The sequence below is a fragment of the Rhinatrema bivittatum genome, unplaced genomic scaffold (genome assembly GCF_901001135.1).
Source record: "Rhinatrema bivittatum unplaced genomic scaffold, aRhiBiv1.1, whole genome shotgun sequence".
In the NCBI taxonomy this organism is placed as follows: Eukaryota; Metazoa; Chordata; class Amphibia; order Gymnophiona; family Rhinatrematidae; genus Rhinatrema; species Rhinatrema bivittatum.
The window spans coordinates 28,939-47,746 of record NW_021820718.1 but is presented as its reverse complement, the minus strand read 5'-3'; the positions used below and the strand labels follow the sequence as shown (position 1 = coordinate 47,746).

At 52.4% G+C, this 18,808-nt stretch overlaps 1 protein-coding gene and 1 non-coding gene across 3 annotated transcripts in view; one reads left to right on the top strand and one right to left on the bottom strand.

The window, feature by feature from the left end:
* The window catches only part of LOC115082010 (transforming acidic coiled-coil-containing protein 2-like), a 193,583-nt gene extending 179,680 nt beyond the window's left edge, over positions 1-13,903 (top strand). For both annotated transcript variants that reach the window (XM_029586271.1, XM_029586270.1), the window contains exons 16-17: positions 4,282-4,402; positions 13,354-13,903. In XM_029586271.1, the coding sequence (XP_029442131.1) occupies positions 4,282-4,402; positions 13,354-13,419 (187 nt within the window). In that variant the 3' untranslated portion in view covers positions 13,420-13,903. The remainder of the gene's footprint in view (positions 1-4,281; positions 4,403-13,353) is intronic.
* LOC115082013 lies at positions 10,073-10,157 on the bottom strand. Its single transcript, XR_003854057.1, has one exon. It is a non-coding gene; the product is annotated as a small nucleolar RNA SNORA17 (small nucleolar RNA).
* Positions 13,904-18,808: the final 4,905 nt, after the last annotated feature.

Here is an 18,808-nt window from a genome sequence, read left to right as displayed (position 1 = left end):
ATGTACAGGAGAGTACACACGTATGTATAGACAGGGGATGGCGTACATATGTACAAGTGAGTACACACGGATGTATAGACAGGGGATGGCGTACATATGTACAGGAGAGTACACACGTATGTATAGACAGGGGATGCGTACATATGTACAGGAGAGTACACACGTATGTATAGACAGGGGATGGCGTACATATGTATAGGTGAGTACACACGTATGTATAGACAGTGGATGGCGTACATATGTACATGAGAGTACACACGTATGTATAGACAGTGGATGGCGTACAAATGTACAGGTGAGTACACACATATGTATAGACGGGATGGCGTGCATATGTACAAGTGAGTACACACGTATGTATAGACAGGGGATGGCGTACATATGTACAGGTGAGTACACACGTATGTATAGACAGTGGATGGCGTACATATGTACAGGTGAGTACACACGTTATAGTAGACAGGAGGACAGATGGGAATGGTGTAGATGGAACCCCATTTACAGAAGAAAGATTTTGGGTGGAACTAAGAAATCTAATAGTGGACAAGGCCCTGGGACCTGATGAGAGACATCCCAGGATTCCGAGGGAGCTCAGAGATGTTCTGGGAGAGGGTCCACTGAAAGACTTCTTCAGTAAATCCTTAGAAATGGGAGTTCTGCCATAAGAGTGAAGGAGGGCAGTGGTGGTCCTGCTTCACAAACGTGAGATCAGAGAGGAGGCTGGTTAGCCTTACCTCACTGGTGGAAATGCTGTTGAAAGAAAGGATCGTCAACTATCGTCAATCCAATGGGTTGCAAGATCCGAGGCAACATGGTTTTACCAGAGGAAGATCTTGTCAAATGAATCTGATTTTTTTTTCATTGGGCAAGTAGATAATTAGATAAATAAGAGCACATGATGTGATGTATCTGGAATGTAGCAAAGCTTTCAAGATGCTGTCATGTAGGAAGCTCATGAACAAAATGAGAAGCCTGGGAGTGGGTCCCAAGGTGTTAGAATGCATTACAAACTGCTTGATTGACAGATGACGATGAGTAGTGTTAAATGGAGCCTATACAGAAGACAGAAGGGTGATGAGTGGAGTGCCACATGGATTGTTCAATATCTGTATAAGCGACACAGTGGAAGAGTCAGAAGGAAAATTTTATCTGTCTGCGGATGACACTAAAATCTGCAACAGAGTGGACACGTCTACAGGAGTGGAGAAAATTAAAGGTGATCTAAGAAGGATAGGCAGCAGGGATTCAGTGCCAAGAAGTGCAGAGTCATGCATTTGGGGTGCGGTAATCCAAAGGAGCTGTATGCACGGACCTGGACAGAGACCTCGGGGTGACAGTGTCAGGTAATGTGAATGTGGCAAAGCAATATGACAAGATGAAAGCTAAGGCCAGTGCGATGCCGGGCTGCATAGAGAGAGGAATAACCAGCAGGAAAAAGGAGGTGATGATCCCCCTGTACACCTCATTGATGAGGCCTCACCTGGAGTATTGTGTTCAGTTCTGGAGACCGTATCTCAAAAGGGACAGAGACAGGATGGAGGCGGGGCAGAGAAGGGAGACCAAAATTGTGTGGGGTCGGTATGGGAAGACTTGTGAGAAGAGGCTGATGGACTACATATGAATACCCCGGAGAAGAGAGAGGATAGGAGGCACATGATACAGACATTTAGATAATTGAAGGGTATAAATCATGCATCGGAATCAAGTTTGTTCCAATGGAAAGGAAGCTGTAGATCTAGGGGGTCATAATAATAAGAAGCTCCGTCCGGAAATATTTCTACACGGAAAGAATGGTGGAGCCATTGAATGCCCTCCTGGTAGAGGTGGATAAGACAAGAACTGCAACGGAATTCAGAAGAGTTTGGGATAAACCAAAGGATCAATACTGGCTAAAGGATGGAAATGAAAATAAGGGGAAGCTTGCATGGAGCAGCAGTTACTGCCCTTAACAGAAACATGGGGGTAACCTGCACGGAGCGGCAGTTACTACCCTTAACAGAAACATGAGGGTGACCTGCACAGAGCGGCAGTTACTGCCCTTAACAGATACATGGGGGTAACCTGCACGGAGCGGCAGTTACTGCCCTTAACAGATACATGGGGGTAACCTGCACGGAGCGGCAGTTACTGCCCTTAACAGAAACATGGGGGTAACCTGCCCAGAGCAGCAGTTACTGCCCTTAACAGAAACATGGAGGTAACCTGCACGGAGCGGCAGTTACTGCCCTTAACAGAAACATGAGGGTGACCTGCACAGAGCGGCAGTTACTTCCATTAACAGAAACATGGAGGTAACCTGCACGGAGCGGCAGTTACTATCCTTAAGAGAAACATGGAGGTAACCTGCACGGAGCGGCAGTTACTACCCTTAACAGAAACATGAGGGTGACCTGCAGAGAGCGGCAGTTACTTCCATTAACAGAAACATGGAGGTAACCTGCACGGAGCGGCAGTTACTTCCCTTAACAGAAACATGGGGGTAACCTGCACGGAGCGGCAGTTACTACCCTTAACAGAAACATGAGGGTGACCTGCACAGAGCGGCAGTTACTTCCATTAACAGAAACATGGAGGTAACCTGCACGGAGCGGCAGTTACTTCCCTTAACAGAAACATGGGGGTAACCTGCACGGAACGGCAGTTACTACCCTTAACAGAAACATGGGGGTAACCTGCAGGTAGCGGCAGTTACTTCCCTTAACAGAAACATGGGGGTAGCCTGCATGGAGAGGCAGTTACTACCCTTAACAGAAACATGAGGGTGACCTGCATGGAGAGGCAGTTACTACCCTTAACAGAAACATGGGGTAACCTGCATGGAACGACAGTTACTACCCTTAACAGAAACATGGGGGTAACCTGCACGGAGCGGCAGTTACTACCCTTAACAGAAACATGGGGTAACCTGCACGGAGCGGCAGTTACTACCCTTAACAGAAACATGGGAGTGACCTGCACGGAGCGGCAGTTACTACCCTTAACAGAAACATGGGGGTAACCTGCATGGAGCGGCAGTTACTACTCTTAACAGAAACATGGGGTAACCTGCACGGAGCGGCAGTTACTACCCTTAACAGAAACATGGGGATAACCTGCATGGAGCGGCAGTTACTGCCCTTAACAGAAACATGGGGGTAACCTGCATGGAGCGGCAGTTACTACCCTTAACAGAAACATGGGAGTAACCTGAATGGAGTGGCAGTTACTACCGTTAACAGAAGGCAGATGTATAACCTGCATGGAGCAACAGAATAAGAATAAATAAATTAAAAGAATAAATAAATTAAGCTTGCTGGGCAGACTGGATGGACCACTTGGGTGTTTTTGTGTGCGTGGCTACAGGTGAGTACACATGCATGGATAGACAGGGGATAGTGTTCATGGGAACAGGTGAGTACACATGCTTGGATAGACGGGATGGTGTGCATGGGAACAGGTGAGTACACATGCATGGATAGACGGGATAGTGTGCATGGGAACAGGTGAGTACACATGCTTGGATAGACGGGATGGTGTGCATGGCTATAGGTGAGTACACATGCATGGATAGATAGGGGATGATGTGCATGGGAACAGGTGAGTACACATGCATGGATAGACAGGGAATGGTGTGGATGGGAACAGGTGAGTACACATGCATGGATAGACAGGGGATAGTGTGCATGGGAACAGGTGAGTACACATGCTTGGATAGACGGGATGGTGTGCATGGCTACAGGTGAGTACACATGCTTGGATAGACGGGATGGTGTGCCTGGCTACAGGTGAGTACACATGCTTGGATAGAAGGGATGGTGTGCATGGCTACAGGTGAGTACACATGCATGGATAGACAGGGGATAGTGTGCATGGGAACAGGTGAGTACACATGCTTGGATAGACGGGATGGTGTGCATGGCTATAGGTGAGTACACATGCTTGGATAGACGGGATGGTGTGCATGGCTACAGGTGAGTACACATGCTTGGATAGACGGGATGGTGTGCATGGCTACAGGTGAGTACACATGCTTGGATAGACGGGATGGTGTGCATGGCTACAGGTGAGTACACATGCTTGGATAGACGGGATGGTGTGCATGGGAACAGGTAAGTACACAGGTATGGATAGATGGGATAGTGTGCATGGGAACAGGTGAGTACACATGCTTGGATAGACGGGATGGTGTGCGTGGGTAGTCCTGAGTTGTGTAAGGGCCAGGGACTGTGTGTCCTGGGGTGGGGGAGTATTCCTGGCTTCTGTCCACCATGCGATTCACTGGTGCTTCATGTTTCCTTGTAGAGCTAACGCTGAGATTGCTCAGGTTCGCACCAAGTCGCAGCAGGAGCAGGTGGCGTATCAGGCCAGTCTCCGGAAGGAACAGCTGAAGGTGGACGCTTTGGAGACAACATTGGAGCAGAAGGTAAATGTGCACGTCTGTCCTTCTCCAGAGCCTCTCGCTACCCCACACGTCCCCCTAAAACAGCCCGGCCGTTTGGGATCAGTCGTGCACGCTGCGTTTCTGTGGTTAGAAAAACTCAAGTGTTAGAGAGTTCACTAACCCAGCATAGGAAAGGGACTCCTCAGTGAGGCGTGTGTGGAGAGGGAGAGAGAGAGTGTGTCTGTGTGTGGCAGAGCTGCCCAGGGACAGGGAATTTTCAGCACATGCCCCCTTCCCGTCCTGCGGCACCCTCTCCATTCCATCTCACTGCACCCTCCCCCACTCTCCAGAGCTGCAAAGGGAGAGGGAATTTATCACATGCCCCGGCCCTTTCCTGCAGTACCCTCCCCACCCCACCCCACCCTCCAGAGCTGCCAAGGCGGAATAATTCTAAGAGAGAACTTTTCAGCCCACAGCCCTCCCCTATTCCCATCTCTCCTGGCAAATGTGAAGGATAGAGATCAGCGATTTCCCTGTCTCTGGGAGCCTTTGATGTTTCCCTGTCTCTGGGAGCCTTTGATCTTTCCCTGTCTCTGGAAGCCTTTGATGTTTCCCTGTCTCTGGGAGCCTTTTGTGTTTCCCTGTCTCTGGAAGCCTTTGATGTTTCCCTGTCTCTGGGAGCCTTTGGTGTTTCCCTGTCTCTGGGATCCTTTGATGTTTCCCTGTCTCTGGGAGCCTTTGATGTTTCCCTGTCTCTGGGAGCCTTTGGTGTTTCCCTGTCTCTCGGATCCTTTGATGTTTCCCTGTCTCTGGGAGCCTTTGATGTTTCCCTGTCTCTGGAAGCCTTTGCTGTTTTCCTGTCTCTGGGAGCCTTTGATGTTTCCCTGTCTCTGGAAGCCTTTGGTGTTTCCTGTCTCTTGGAGCCTTTGATGTTTCCCTGTCTCTGGAAGCCTTTGGTGTTTCCTGTCTCTGGAAGCCTTTGATGTTTCCCTGTCTCTGGAAGCCTTTGGTGTTTCCTGTCTCTGGGAGCCTTTGCTGTTTCCCTGTCTCTGGGAGCCTTTGATGTTTCCCTGTCTCTGGAAGCCTTTGATGTTTCCCTGTCTCTGGAAGCCTTTGGTGTTTCCTGTCTCTGGAAGCCTTTGATGTTTCCCTGTCTCTGGGAGCCTTTGATGTTTCCCTGTCTCTGGGAGCCTTTGGTGTTTCCCTGTCTCTGGGAGCCTTTGATGTTTCCCTGTCTCTGGGAGCCTTTGGTGTTTCCCTGTCTCTGGGAGCCTTTGCTGTTTCCCTGTCTCTGGAAGCCTTTTGTGTTTCCCTGTCTCTGGAAGCCTTTGCTGTTTTCTTGTCTCTGGGAGCCTTTGGTGTTTCCCTGTCTCTGGGAACCTTTGATGTTTCCCTGTCTCTGGAAGCCTTTGGTGTTTCCCTGTCTCTGGAAGCCTTTGCTGTTTTCCTGTCTCTGGGAGCCTTTGGTGTTTCCCTGTCTCTGGGAACCTTTGATGTTTCCCTGTCTCTGGAAGCCTTTGGTGTTTCCTGTCTCTGGGAGCCTTTGATGTTTCCCTGTCTCTGGGAGCCTTTGCTGTTTCCCTGTCTCTGGAAGCCTTTTGTGTTTCCCTGTCTCTGGAAGCCTTTGCTGTTTCCCTGTCTCTGGGAGCCTTTGGTGTTTCCCTGTCTCTGGGAACCTTTGATGTTTCCCTGTCTCTGGAAGCCTTTGGTGTTTCCCTGTCTCTGGAAGCCTTTGCTGTTTTACTGTCTCTGGGAGCCTTTGGTGTTTCCCTGTCTCTGGGAACCTTTGATGTTTCCCTGTCTCTGGGAGCCTTTGATGTTTCCCTGTCTCTGGAAGCCTTTGGTGTTTCCTGTCTCTGGAAGCCTTTGGTGTTTCCCTGTCTCTGGAAGCCTTTGATGTTTTACTGTCTCTGGGAGCCTTTGGTATTTCCCTGTCTCTGGGAACCTTTGATGTTTCCCTGTCTCTGGGAGCCTTTGCTGTTTTCCTGTCTCTGGGAGCCTTTGATGTTTCCCTGTCTCTGGAAGCCTTTGGTGTTTCCTGTCTCTGGGAGCCTTTGATGTTTCCCTGTCTCTGGGAGCCTTTGGTGTTTCCCTGTCTCTGGGAGCCTTTGATGTTTCCCTGTCTCTGGAAGCCTTTGGTGTTTCCCTGTCTCTGGGAGCCTTTGATGTTTCCCTGTCTCTGGAAGCCTTTTGTGTTTCCCTGTCTCTGGAAGCCTTTGATGTTTCCCTGTCTCTGGAAGCCTTTGCTGTTTTCCTGTCTCTGGGAGCCTTTGATGTTTCCCTGTCTCTGGGAGCCTTTGATGTTTCCTGTCTCTGGGAGCCTTTGGTGTTTCCCTGTCTCTGGGAGCCTTTGCTGTTTCCCTGTCTCTGGAAGCCTTTGATGTTTCCCTGTCTCTGGGAGCCTTTGGTGTTTCCTGTCTCTGGAAGCCTTTGCTGTTTTCCTGTCTCTGGGAGCCTTTGGTGTTTCCCTGTCTCTGGGAGCCTTTGATCTTTCCCTGTCTCTGGAAGCCTTTGATGTTTCCCTGTCTCTGGGAGCCTTTGATGTTTCCCTGTCTCTGGGAGCCTTTGGTGTTTCCCTGTCTCTGGGAGCCTTTGATGTTTCCCTGTCTCTGGGAGCCTTTGATGTTTTACTGTCTCTGGGAGCCTTTGGTATTTCCCTGTCTCTGGGAACCTTTGATGTTTCCCTGTCTCTGGGAGCCTTTGCTGTTTTCCTGTCTCTGGGAGCCTTTGATGTTTCCCTGTCTCTGGAAGCCTTTGGTGTTTCCTGTCTCTGGGAGCCTTTGATGTTTCCCTGTCTCTGGGAGCCTTTGGTGTTTCCCTGTCTCTGGGAGCCTTTGATGTTTCCCTGTCTCTGGAAGCCTTTGGTGTTTCCCTGTCTCTGGGAGCCTTTGATGTTTCCCTGTCTCTGGAAGCCTTTTGTGTTTCCCTGTCTCTGGAAGCCTTTGATGTTTCCCTGTCTCTGGAAGCCTTTGCTGTTTTCCTGTCTCTGGGAGCCTTTGATGTTTCCCTGTCTCTGGGAGCCTTTGATGTTTCCTGTCTCTGGGAGCCTTTGGTGTTTCCCTGTCTCTGGGAGCCTTTGCTGTTTCCCTGTCTCTGGAAGCCTTTGATGTTTCCCTGTCTCTGGAAGCCTTTGATGTTTCCCTGTCTCTGGGAGCCTTTGGTGTTTCCTGTCTCTGGGAGCCTTTGGTGTTTCCCTGTCTCTGGGAACCTTTGATGTTTCCTGTCTCTGGAAGCCTTTGATGTTTCCCTGTCTCTGGGAACCTTTGATGTTTCCCTGTCTCTGGGAGCCTTTGCTGTTTCCCTGTCTCTGGAAGCCTTTGGTGTTTCCCTGTCTCTGGGAGCCTTTGATGTTTCCCTGTCTCTGGAAGCCTTTTGTGTTTCCCTGTCTCTGGAAGCCTTTGATGTTTCCCTGTCTCTGGAAGCCTTTGCTGTTTTCCTGTCTCTGGGAGCCTTTGATGTTTCCCTGTCTCTGGGAGCCTTTGATGTTTCCTGTCTCTGGGAGCCTTTGGTGTTTCCCTGTCTCTGGGAGCCTTTGCTGTTTCCCTGTCTCTGGAAGCCTTTGATGTTTCCCTGTCTCTGGGAGCCTTTGGTGTTTCCTGTCTCTGGAAGCCTTTGCTGTTTTCCTGTCTCTGGGAGCCTTTGGTGTTTCCCTGTCTCTGGGAACCTTTGATGTTTCCTGTCTCTGGAAGCCTTTGATGTTTCCCTGTCTCTGGGAACCTTTGATGTTTCCCTGTCTCTGGGAACCTTTGATGTTTCCCTGTCTCTGGGAGCCTTTGGTGTTTCCTGTCTCTGGGAGCCTTTGATGTTTCCCTGTCTCTGGAAGCCTTTGGTGTTTCCTGTTTCTGGAAGCCTTTGATGTTTCCCTGTCTCTGGAAGCCTTTGGTGTTTCCTGTCTCTGGGTGCCTTTGCTGTTTTCCTGTCTCTGGAAGCCTTTGGTGTTTCCTGTCTCTGGAAGCCTTTGGTGTTTCCTGTCTCTGGAAGCCTTTGGTGTTTCCTGTCTCTGGGAGCCTTTGCTGTTTCACTGTCTCTGGGTGCCTTTGCTGTTTCACTGTCTCTGGAAGCCTTTGATGTTTCCCTGTCTCTGGAAGCCTTTGGTGTTTCCTGTCTCTGGAAGCCTTTGGTGTTTCCTGTCTCTGGGAGCCTTTGATGTTTCCCTGTCTCTGGGAGCCTTTGCTGTTTCCCTGTCTCTGGAAGCCTTTTGTGTTTCCCTGTCTCTGGGAACCTTTGATGTTTCCCTGTCTCTGGAAGCCTTTGGTGTTTCCCTGTCTCTGGGAGCCTTTGCTGTTTCCCTGTCTCTGGGAGCCTTTGGTGTTTCCCTGTCTCTGGGAGCCTTTGATGTTTCCCTGTCTCTGGAAGCCTTTGATGTAGGCAGGAATTAAAGACTCTTCCAAGCTCTGTGTCTGCAGCTTGATTTCTGTCCTCCTAGTTCAGCTTTGCTTCCTCATTCTTTCTGCTCTCCTTCTCCCTTTCTCTTTTCTGATTCAGTTTTATTTCTTTTAACTTCCCATTCCTTCTCTCTCTTTTCTTCTCCCTTCCTGAATGCTCTCCTTTCTTTATTCCTCCTCCCCTTCCCCCTGTGCTCGCTCCTTCAGTTCTCTTTCCCTTCCTCATCCATTATCTCCCTCCCCACCACCAAATACAGAGTCCTCTCTCACCTCATCCCCTGTCCTCTCCCTCAATCCTCTGTCAGCTCTCTCCCTCAATGGTCCTTTCTCTCTCTCCCCCATTAATCTCTTCCCTCTTTTCCCATTTCTCTTCTCAGAGTCCAGCTCTCGTCTCTTCCTGCCCCTCCATAACCTGTCTCCCTTTATTCCACTCTCTCACCAATCTCTCTGCTTCACCTCCTTTCCCTTCCCTCCTACCTCCTTCTGATGCTCCACCTCATCCCTACAATTCCTTCTTTCCCATCCGTCCACATTTCTTACCTCATGCCTCCACCAACCCTCCAGCCCTCTCCCTCCCTTCCCCATCTTCTCCCCCACCTCCCAGCATCTTCCCCTTTCATCTCTCAGCATCAGCCCCCTCCCTGCCTTCACCACCTACCAATTCACTTCATTCTTCTCTCCCTCCACATCGTCCCTCATCCATTCTCCTTTCTCACCCCTTGCCCCCACCAACCTTTCATTTCTCTCTTCCCCGGTATCCACTCTTCTGCCTCTCCCCCTCCCCCACCATCTCCTCTCGTTTCCTCCAGGCCGGTACCACAGGCGACTTCAGATCTCGTGGCTCCAGCACCTGCTGCTGATCTTGTGTGAGCCCAAGATTGATATTGCTGGCAGTGCCGGCCTGGAAGAGAGCAAGCGGTGAGCTGGTGTGTGACAGGCTCCCCGTGCTCCTGCTCTGGCTCCATGCCGGGTTTTGCCTGAGACTCAGCAGACGTCTGCATTCTGTAACACACATGAGTTCACTCTCCTTCTGTCTTCCTCCCTGCAGTCTCCCCTTCTCTCAGGACCAACCCCCGCACCCTTCTGCTTCTCTGTCTTCTGCACCTTCCCCGTCTTTTCCTCCCCGACACCAGCACTCGCCCCCTGCATAGGAACCTCCCTCAGCAGAGAGCAGACCTCTGCTTCCTGCTCCAGCCTCTCCCCTCCCAGGCAGCCTGGAGGAAACAGGAGGAGAGAGGCTGAGGCTGGAGCAGACGGAACAGGGAAGAGCTACTCTGCTTCCTGCTCCAACCTCTCCCCTCTCAGGCAGCCTGGAGGAAGCAGGAGGAGAGAGAGGCTGAGGTTGGAGCAGACGGAACAGGGAAGAGCTGCTCTGCTCCCTGATTCAGCCTCTCTCCTCTCAGGCAGCCTGGAGGAAACAGGAGAGAGAGGCTGAGGCTGGAGCAGACGGAACAGGGAAGAGCTGCTCTGCTCCCTGATTCAGCCTCTCCCCTCTCAGGCAGCCTGGAGGAAACAGGAGGAGAGAGAGGCTGAGGCTGGAGCAGACGGTACAGGGAAGAGCTACTCTGCTTCCTGCTCCAGCCTCTTCCCTCTCAGGCAGCCTGGAGGAAACAGGAGGAGAGAGAGGCTGAGGCTGGAGCAGACGGAATAGGGAAGAGCTACTCTGCTTCCTGCTCCAGCCTCTCCCCTCCCAGGCAGCCTGGAGGAAACAGGAGGAGAGAGAGGCTGAGGTTGGAGCAGACGGAACAGGGAAGAGCTGCTCTGCTCCCTGATTCAGCCTCTCCCCTCCCAGGCAGCCTGGAGGAAACAGGAGGAGAGAGGCTGAGGCTGGAGCAGACGGAACAGGGAAGAGCTACTCTGCTTCCTGCTCCAGCCTCTCCCCTCTCAGGCAGCCTGGAGGAAGCAGGAGGAGAGAGAGGCTGAGGTTGGAGCAGACGGAACAGGGAAGAGCTGCTCTGCTCCCTGATTCAGCCTCTCTCCTCTCAGGCAGCCTGGAGGAAACAGGAGGAGAGAGGCTGAGGCTGGAGCAGACGGAACAGGGAAGAGCTGCTCTGCTCCCTGATTCAGCCTCTCCCCTCTCAGGCAGCCTGGAGGAAACAGGAGGAGAGAGAGGCTGAGGCTGGAGCAGACGGAACAGGGAAGAGCTACTCTGCTTCCTGCTCCAGCCTCTTCCCTCTCAGGCAGCCTGGAGGAAACAGGAGGCGAGAGAGGCTGAGGCTGGAGCAGACGGAATAGGGAAGAGCTACTCTGCTTCCTGCTCCAGCCTCTCCCCTCCCAGGCAGCCTGGAGAAAACAGGAGGAGAGAGAGGCTGAGGCTGGAGCAGACGGAACAGGGAAGAGCTGCTCTGCTCCCTGATTCAGCCTCTCCCCTCCCAGGCAGCCTGGAGGAAACAGGAGGAGAGAGAGGCTGAGGCTGGAGCAGATGGAACAGGGAAGAGCTACTCTGCTTCCTGCTCCAGCCTCTCCCCTCCCAGGCAGCCTGGAGGAAACAGGAGGAGAGAGAGGCTGAGGCTGGAGCAGACTGAACAGGGAAGAGCTGCTCTGCTCCCTGATTCAGCCTCTCCCCTCCCAGGCAGCCTGGAGGAAACAGGAGGAGAGAGAGGCTGAGGCTGGAGCAGACTGAACAGGGAAGAGCTACTCTGCTTCCTGATTCAGCCTTTCCTCTCCTGTCCTGCATGGAACAAAAAGGGAGGGGGTGAGGTTGAAGTGGACAGAGCAGAGAAAAGCTGCTCTGCTGCTTAATCAAGCCCCTTCCTTCTCCCAGGCAGCTTGCAGGGAGCAGGGGTTCCCATGCACATTTTAAAAAGTAGTTGCCAGGCAGATAGCATTCCATGCATCGGAAATGATAACCTTGCATCTTGCCCTCCCTTTGGCCGCTGGGCAGGAGTTTGAGCTGTCTGAGTAGGAGTGCCGGAGATGATCTGGCAAAGCAGGGCTGGGCAGATGGGTTGTGTGTGTGTGTCTGTGTGTGTGTGCGTGTGTGTGTGGAAATTGCTCGTGCTCTCCAGAGAAGCTTATTAATGTATTTACCACCTATCCCTAGCTCCAGGACATTACAGCATATAAAACAAGCAAATACAACAGCCCATGACAATCGGCAATCACCTGCCACAAAGGCGAGTCGGGCAGAGGAACGGCAGTGTGCAGGTAGCCAGATATAACCGGTGCCAAATTTTAAGCAAAACGTCAAAGCTGCTCCAACACTTGTCCAGCCTGCTCGGCTCGCTGCCAAATGCTTCTCTGACAGAGAGCTTCCGAAAGCTTTTCGGATGTCCTGAGTATCAGTCGTCAGACGCAGATGTCGGGCAGGTAGTCAATAAATAACTGGGAGCCTGAGATGCAATGCCCGAAAATCAAGACCTAAAAATAACAGGTAGCCAATAGATTTGGAAAGTAAATGGTGAAATATGTCCTTAATCTACAGCCCACAATAACCCTTGCAGCCGCATTTTGGACTACTATTAAGTTTTTCTGCCAGTTAATGGGAATACCTCCCACTAAGGACTTGGTAACTGGAAGCTGTCTACTGGTCAAAACTGGTCTTTATGCACAAACAGTCTGAACCAGTTCAAAATCAGTTCAGAGGAGCCAATGGAAGAGAATTACTGTCTCAGAGAGTCTGGTTTATTAACTCCTCACTCTGCAGGGCACAGCCGATGCATTTCACAGACTTCTCAAGCTAGCATTCAGTAGGAAGCAGATCTGTGAAGCAGGACACGAGCAAAGGGGTGTGTGTGTGTGTGTGCAGGGAAATGGGGAGTGCTTCTCTGTAGGATGGATATTATCCAGAAGAAGGGGCATGTGAGTATGCGTGCAGGCAGGGGTGCAGGGAGTGCTTCTCTGTGTGATGGGAGCTCTCTGGAGGAGAGTATGTGTATGTGTGTGTGTGTGTGTGTGTGGTGCTTCTGGGAGGTGAGGAGTGCTTCTCTGTAGGATGGATATTATCCAGAAGAAGGGGTATGTGAGTATGCGTGCAGGCAGGGGTGCAGGGAGTGCTTCTCTGTGTGATGGGAGCTCTCTGGAGGAGAGTATGTGTGTGTGTGTGTGTGTGGTGCTTCTGGGAGGTGAGGAGTGCTTCTCTGTAGGATGGATATTATCCAGAAGAAGGGGCATGTGAGTATGCGTGCAGGCAGGGGTGCAGGGAGTGCTTCTCTGTGTGATGGGAGCTCTCTGGAGGAGAGTATGTGTATGTGTGTGTGTGTGTGTGTGGTGCTTCTGGGAGGTGAGGAGTGCTTCTCTGTAGGATGGATATTATCCAGAAGAAGGGGTATGTGAGTATGCGTGCAGGCAGGGGTGCAGGGAGTGCTTCTCTGTGTGATGGGAGCTCTCTGGAGGAGAGTATGTGTGTGTGTGTGTGTGTGTGTGTGTGTGTGTGTGTGTGGTGCTTCTGGGAGGTGAGGAGTGCTTCTCTGTAGGATGGATATTATCCAGAAGAAGGGGTATGTGAGTATGCGTGCAGGCAGGGGTGCAGGGAGTGCTTCTCTGTGTGATGGGAGCTCTCTGGAGGAGAGTATGTGTGTGTGTGTGTGTGTGAGTGAGTGTGTAAGATGTATCCTGGAAGAGGGAGTGTGTAAATTGCTGCTTACTTTTTCTTCTCCTCTCCCCTAGAATAAAGAAATCGAGGAGCTGACAAAGATTTGTGATGAACTCATAGCCAAGATGGGGCGGAGCTAAGCTGGGAGCCTCACTGCTTGGACCTGATAGTTTCAGTGCAATAACGTTGCAGCGACCGAGCGTGCAGAATTCCAGGTGGACAGGCTCTTTCTTTGTGGTTTTAGGTTTTTTTTTTCCATATAACACTCCTGTGCTGTGTATGAACAGCCGCCGGTTTATCGGAAGCAGTGCTGCACACGTCTGCCAAGCCCCTGGCTGCTCTTTGCGGGTCTTCAGAGCGGAGTTCCCTAACGAATGGGAGCGAGGAGGTTCCTGTGTCGGGGGGGACTGGGGGTCGCTGCCTTTCCTACCAGTTCCCGACCCTGACGTCTCTCCGGAGTGGGTGGAAGTCTGCATCACACCTCATGCACGGGGACTCGCCTGAGAGGAAGCAAGCTCCGCCTCCATGCCACGCCTTCTCCAAAAGCAAAAAGGAAGAGACATAGCTGATGCATGCCGCCCAGCAGACTCTCTGTTGTATATAAAAGTTTCCTTGAAAGATGGACATGCGAGAGTGGTTTTATCTTACTTGTTTCGGGGTAAATCCCAGGGCTTGGGGGGGCTGGCAGAGCTGGGGCAGTGCCTGGGCGTTGCTGCGATCCCTTCTCCCTTCAGGCACGTGGGCATTGCCAGGTTGCTCCGGGAGAAGGGAAATCCAGTGCTTGGACACGGGGAGAGCTGGATGCAGACTAAATAGGGGGATCTGCCCAGAGGGTGGAGTATAACCCCAGAGCAAGGCGAGAAAACCTGCCCTGGCGGTCACCCTCTGTGACTGGCCACTGAGCTGTGTCCTTAGCAGCGCGCACCGGTCTCTTTCTGCCGTCATCAGACCAGCAAAGGGAGGTGGCTGGGCAGCAGGGGCCAGGCTCTCCGTCCTGCGGTCTTTTACGAACTGTGAATGAAAAACGCCACAGAATGAAAGGAGTGCAGGCGCAGCTCCCAGTGAACGCGCGCCAGGAGCGAAGGTCCGAGACGCAGCACAGAGTAAGCCGGCTTCTCCCCGGGTGAGGTTCCTCCACCTGCGGCGAGAGAAGCCGGCTTTAGCACTGATTGTTCAAGCAAAGTGAATGAAAGGCCTGCGCCTTGCTCACTGCGGGCTGTGAGGTTTGCCCCTGACGGGATGGCCCGGATGTTACAGAACCAGGGTGGGCTGGGGGGAGCCTCGTTAGTTCTCCACGCCTAGGAGGCATTTCTTAGCTAACAGCAGTGGGGGGGGGGGGGGGGGGGTGGGGAGGAGGAGGATGGATCCAGGCCCCCCAGTCCGATCCTAAGATGAGAGCACCTCCATCCAAAAGAGTTTTACTTTAGGTGGGATAAGAACGTCCTCCTGTCTGGACACAGCTCCCAGCAGGTGTCCAGGGTCACTGGCCATGTCGTCCTGTAAAAGATCTTGGGCGACATCTCACTCTGACTTTACACAGCTCAGCCCGGCTCCCCAGATGTCATCCCATGACTCCATATTAAAGTCGTTAGTATATCAGCACGGGACGTCAGTGATCCCCAGGGGGGAATGGGCCCTGAGCAGGGAGGGTATCCTTGTGTGAAAGCAGATGAGGTGAATTATCAGTGAGGCCTGAGGAATTTCCAGCACGCACAGAACAGCCCAATTTTCAAACACAAGATCCGCACAAACTGAGTTTCGATAGCAGGTTGCGGATGCAGCTAAATATGTACACATAACTCCTCGAAGATTTCTGCACATGGATGTCATGCCTTTTACATACAAGGTATGTGTGTAAGTCCATGCCCCCCACTCCGAAATAAATCTGGCCACATGAAGCAAGAGACACGTGGTACACACGGATCTAAGTCGTGCCATACCGGGTCAGACCGAGGGTCCATCAAGCCCACTATCCCCTTCCTACAGCGGCCAAGCCAAGTCACAGGTACCTGGCAGGATCCCGAGGGCTAGAGAGATTCCCTGCTGCTTATCCCAGGAATGAGCAGGGGGTTTCTGTGCATTTATGGAGGGCTGAGAATTCGCTCTCATGCATACATGTAGTCTCTACCTCCACTACTTCTGACTTTCTAATGGATCTGGGATTTCTGTCTCGCTGTATCCGTATTAAAGAATAACATTATTGATATTGGGATGTACTGGGGCAGCTGTTTTAATACCGGGTGCACCTAAACCTGCCTCATTTATACCCAGATCAGGCTCGCAGTCTCCTGTGCTCCCCCATCCTTAATATCCTTCCACTCTCCATTGTTACGATCTTGCCCGCGGCTAGGCCGGGAGCAGTCTCTCACCCTTTTCTCCAGCCAGCCAAACCAGTAGGGATGTGAATCGTTTTTGAACGATTAAAATTATCGTCAGATAATTTTAAAATCGTCCAAAATCGTTAGAGTGCACGATACAATACAAATGCCCACGATTTATCGTCAGGGGCATTTGTATTGTATCGTTAAACAGGGGGCGGGAAAACCGGCACACCAAAAAACCCCTAACACCCACCCCGAACCTTTAAGACAAACCCCCACCCTCCCGAACCCCCCCCCAAAATGTTTTAAATGACCTGGGGTCCAGTGGGAGGGTCCCGGTGCGATCTCCCGCTCTCTGGCCACGGCTGCTGTGAAGAGAAATGGCGCCGGTGGCCCTTTGCCCTTATCATGTGACAGGGCAAAGGTAGCGCCGGCGCCATTTTGATTCCTAGCTCCCGATGTCACGCGTCCAGGACATCGCTCCCGGACCCCCGCTGGACCCCCAGGGACTTTTGGCCAGCCTGGGGGAGGGGCTTCCTGACCCCCACAAGACTTGCCAAAAGTCCAGCGGGGGTCCAGGAGCGACCTCCTGCACGCGGGCCGTATTGCCAATCTTCAAAATGGCGCCGGCGCTACCTTTGCCCTCAAGATAGGCAGCAGAGTTGCGGGACGTGAGAGCAATAAAAGAAGGGGCAGAAGAACAATGAGAGCACTACGAATTTCTCCACAAATGGGCGTACTCGCCGCATGAGTGCCCTTAAGCCCGGGGGTATGACATAGTGAGGGCAAAGGTAGCGCCGGCGCCATTTTGAAGATTGGCAATACGGCCCTCGTGCAGGAGGTCGCTCCCGGACCCCTGCTGGACTTTTGGCAAGTCTTGTGGGGGTCAGGAGGCCCCCCCCCCAAGCTGGCCAAAAGTCCCTGGGGGTCCAGCGGGGGTCCGGGAGCGATCTCCTGGACGCGTGACGTCTGGAGCTAGGAATGAAAATGGCGCCGGCGCTACCTTTGCCCTGTCACATGATAAGGGCAAAGGGCCACCGGCGCCATTTCTCTTCACAGCAGCCGTGGCCAGAGAGCGGGACATCGCGCCGGGATCGCGCCGGGACCCTCCCACTGGACCCCAGGTCATTTAAAACATTTTGGGGGGGTTCAGAAGGGTGGGGTTTGTTTTAAAGGTTCGGGGTGGGTTTTAGGGTTTTTTTGGTGTGCCGGTTTTCCTGCCCTCCCCCGATTTACGATTTTTAATGATTTCAAAACAAAACAAAACACGACGATCCGATTTCCCTCCCCCCCAGCCAAAATCGATCGTTAAGACGATCAATCACACGATTCACACCTCTACCAACCAGCTTGCGGGCCTGCTTCCCCGACGCCGTTCCGCATGACTGAGACTGCCGCCAACGTCCTCTTTCCTCCGTGGCCAGGAACTGCCTTTGCTGCGCTCTCCCTTGCAGCCAAGGGGCCGCTGACGCTGCCTCTTCACGGCTTGGAGTCGCCGCCATCATCCTGCCTCCGTTGCAGCAGGACCCGCCGACTTCCTTCCTCCATCCAGCGGCCTGGAGGTTGCAGCTGCCGTTCCTATGCGGCCTGGAGGCCGCCCTGAAGCCTTCTTCCCCGTGCGGCATGGAGCCGCTTCCATCCTCCTCTTCTTGCGGCCGGGAAGCCGCTCCAGAGCTCCTCTTCGCAGCCTGGAGGCTGCCGCCGGTGCTTCACATGGCTGGAGATGCCTTAAGTCCTCTCTTCAGTGGCTGGAGCTGCCCCCAGCTTCACTTTGCGGCAGGAGCTGCCTCCGACGGCTCAGGCCTACTTCCTCTCTTCACAGCATGGATGCTGTCCCTGGTCCTGCCCCCTTAGGCGCAGGGCTGCGCCTCCTCTTTGGATTTAAAGGGCCAGTCCTCCTGGCTCCTCCTCATGATGTCATCCTGGGTGTTCTTCAGCCCTATAAAAGGGCTCAGCCTTCAGTTTCTCGTCACCTTTGCAAGGAGTCAGTCATGGAGTTGGACTGATCCTGGATCCTCCGTTCCAGCTCTTCAGTCCAGGAGTCTCTGATGATGTCCTCCTCTGCTTCTTCAAGGCACTTGTTCTTCGTGGGAATTCCCTTGTCTTCTTTTGTGGTTCCTGATCCTTTGTCTGCATCTTCGTTCCATGTTTAGTCTCTTGCCGGATCCTAAATGCTTGTCTTCAGATGTCTTAGTCATCTGACCCACCTGATGTCTTCACTTTCAGATCTTCCTGACGTTCTCACCTTCTGATGTCCTGTCTTTCCTGAAGTCCATCTTCCTAATTGTTCTGCCTCTCGGAGCCTCCTCGATGCTCTTGGTTGGGTGACCTGGAGGTCCGAAGTCCAGATGTCTCATTCTTCAGTTCACTTGACACCTCCGTTATGCTCTTGACTGAGTGTCCCGGGAGTTGAAGTCCAGATGTCCTGACGTTCCAGACGTCTTCGTGTCAAAATGTCTTCATCTTTAGATCCTTTTGTCGTCTCCGTCTTCAGTCCTTTCACTGTCAAGCGTTCAGACCCTTTTGGCTCCTTTGTCAAGGAAGCCTTCAGACTCTTTGGCTCCCTGGTCAGAGTAGCCTTCCTCTTCGATGTCTTGGTTCTGGATTTTACCTCCTAGAGGCCTGTCCTCTCTTCGAATTTGGGATGACCTTTGGATGCGTCTTCCACGCTGGGTCTGAAGCCGTCGCTTCTTCAGGTTAACCTCCGCTGATCACACCTGGTCCCCGAAGCTCAGTTCAGGATGGATGCTGCTATGAGTCATAGCCGGATACCTTCATACTGACTTTAAACTCTTCTGTCGTCTTTCTACTCATCAAGTGTCTTCATCAGTGTCCCTGATGTTCTTCTCTTCAACTTTGCCTCATCCTTATTCAGTATTATCCGACCTCGTCTTCCAGTATCGTCTGACCTAGTCTTCAGTCTTCAAGTCTCATCTTGTTCCGGTTCCATTGTCTGCCCTCGACCTCTGTCCGTCCTGGCACATTTACCGTTCCCGTATGGCAGGTCCGAAAGGGCTATCGAGTGGCTGGAGGGCTACCCCAGATACCAGCATTGCGTATCTGGGGTAGCCTCATACGCTACCCCCAGATACGCGTATCTGGGGTAGCGTTAGATTTGGTGGAGGTCTGAGTCCCTGATCTGCTGCCTGTCCGCCTGTGCTTGGACACATCTCACCTGCCTCAGCGCTTCCACGGAGCTCCTCTCTGC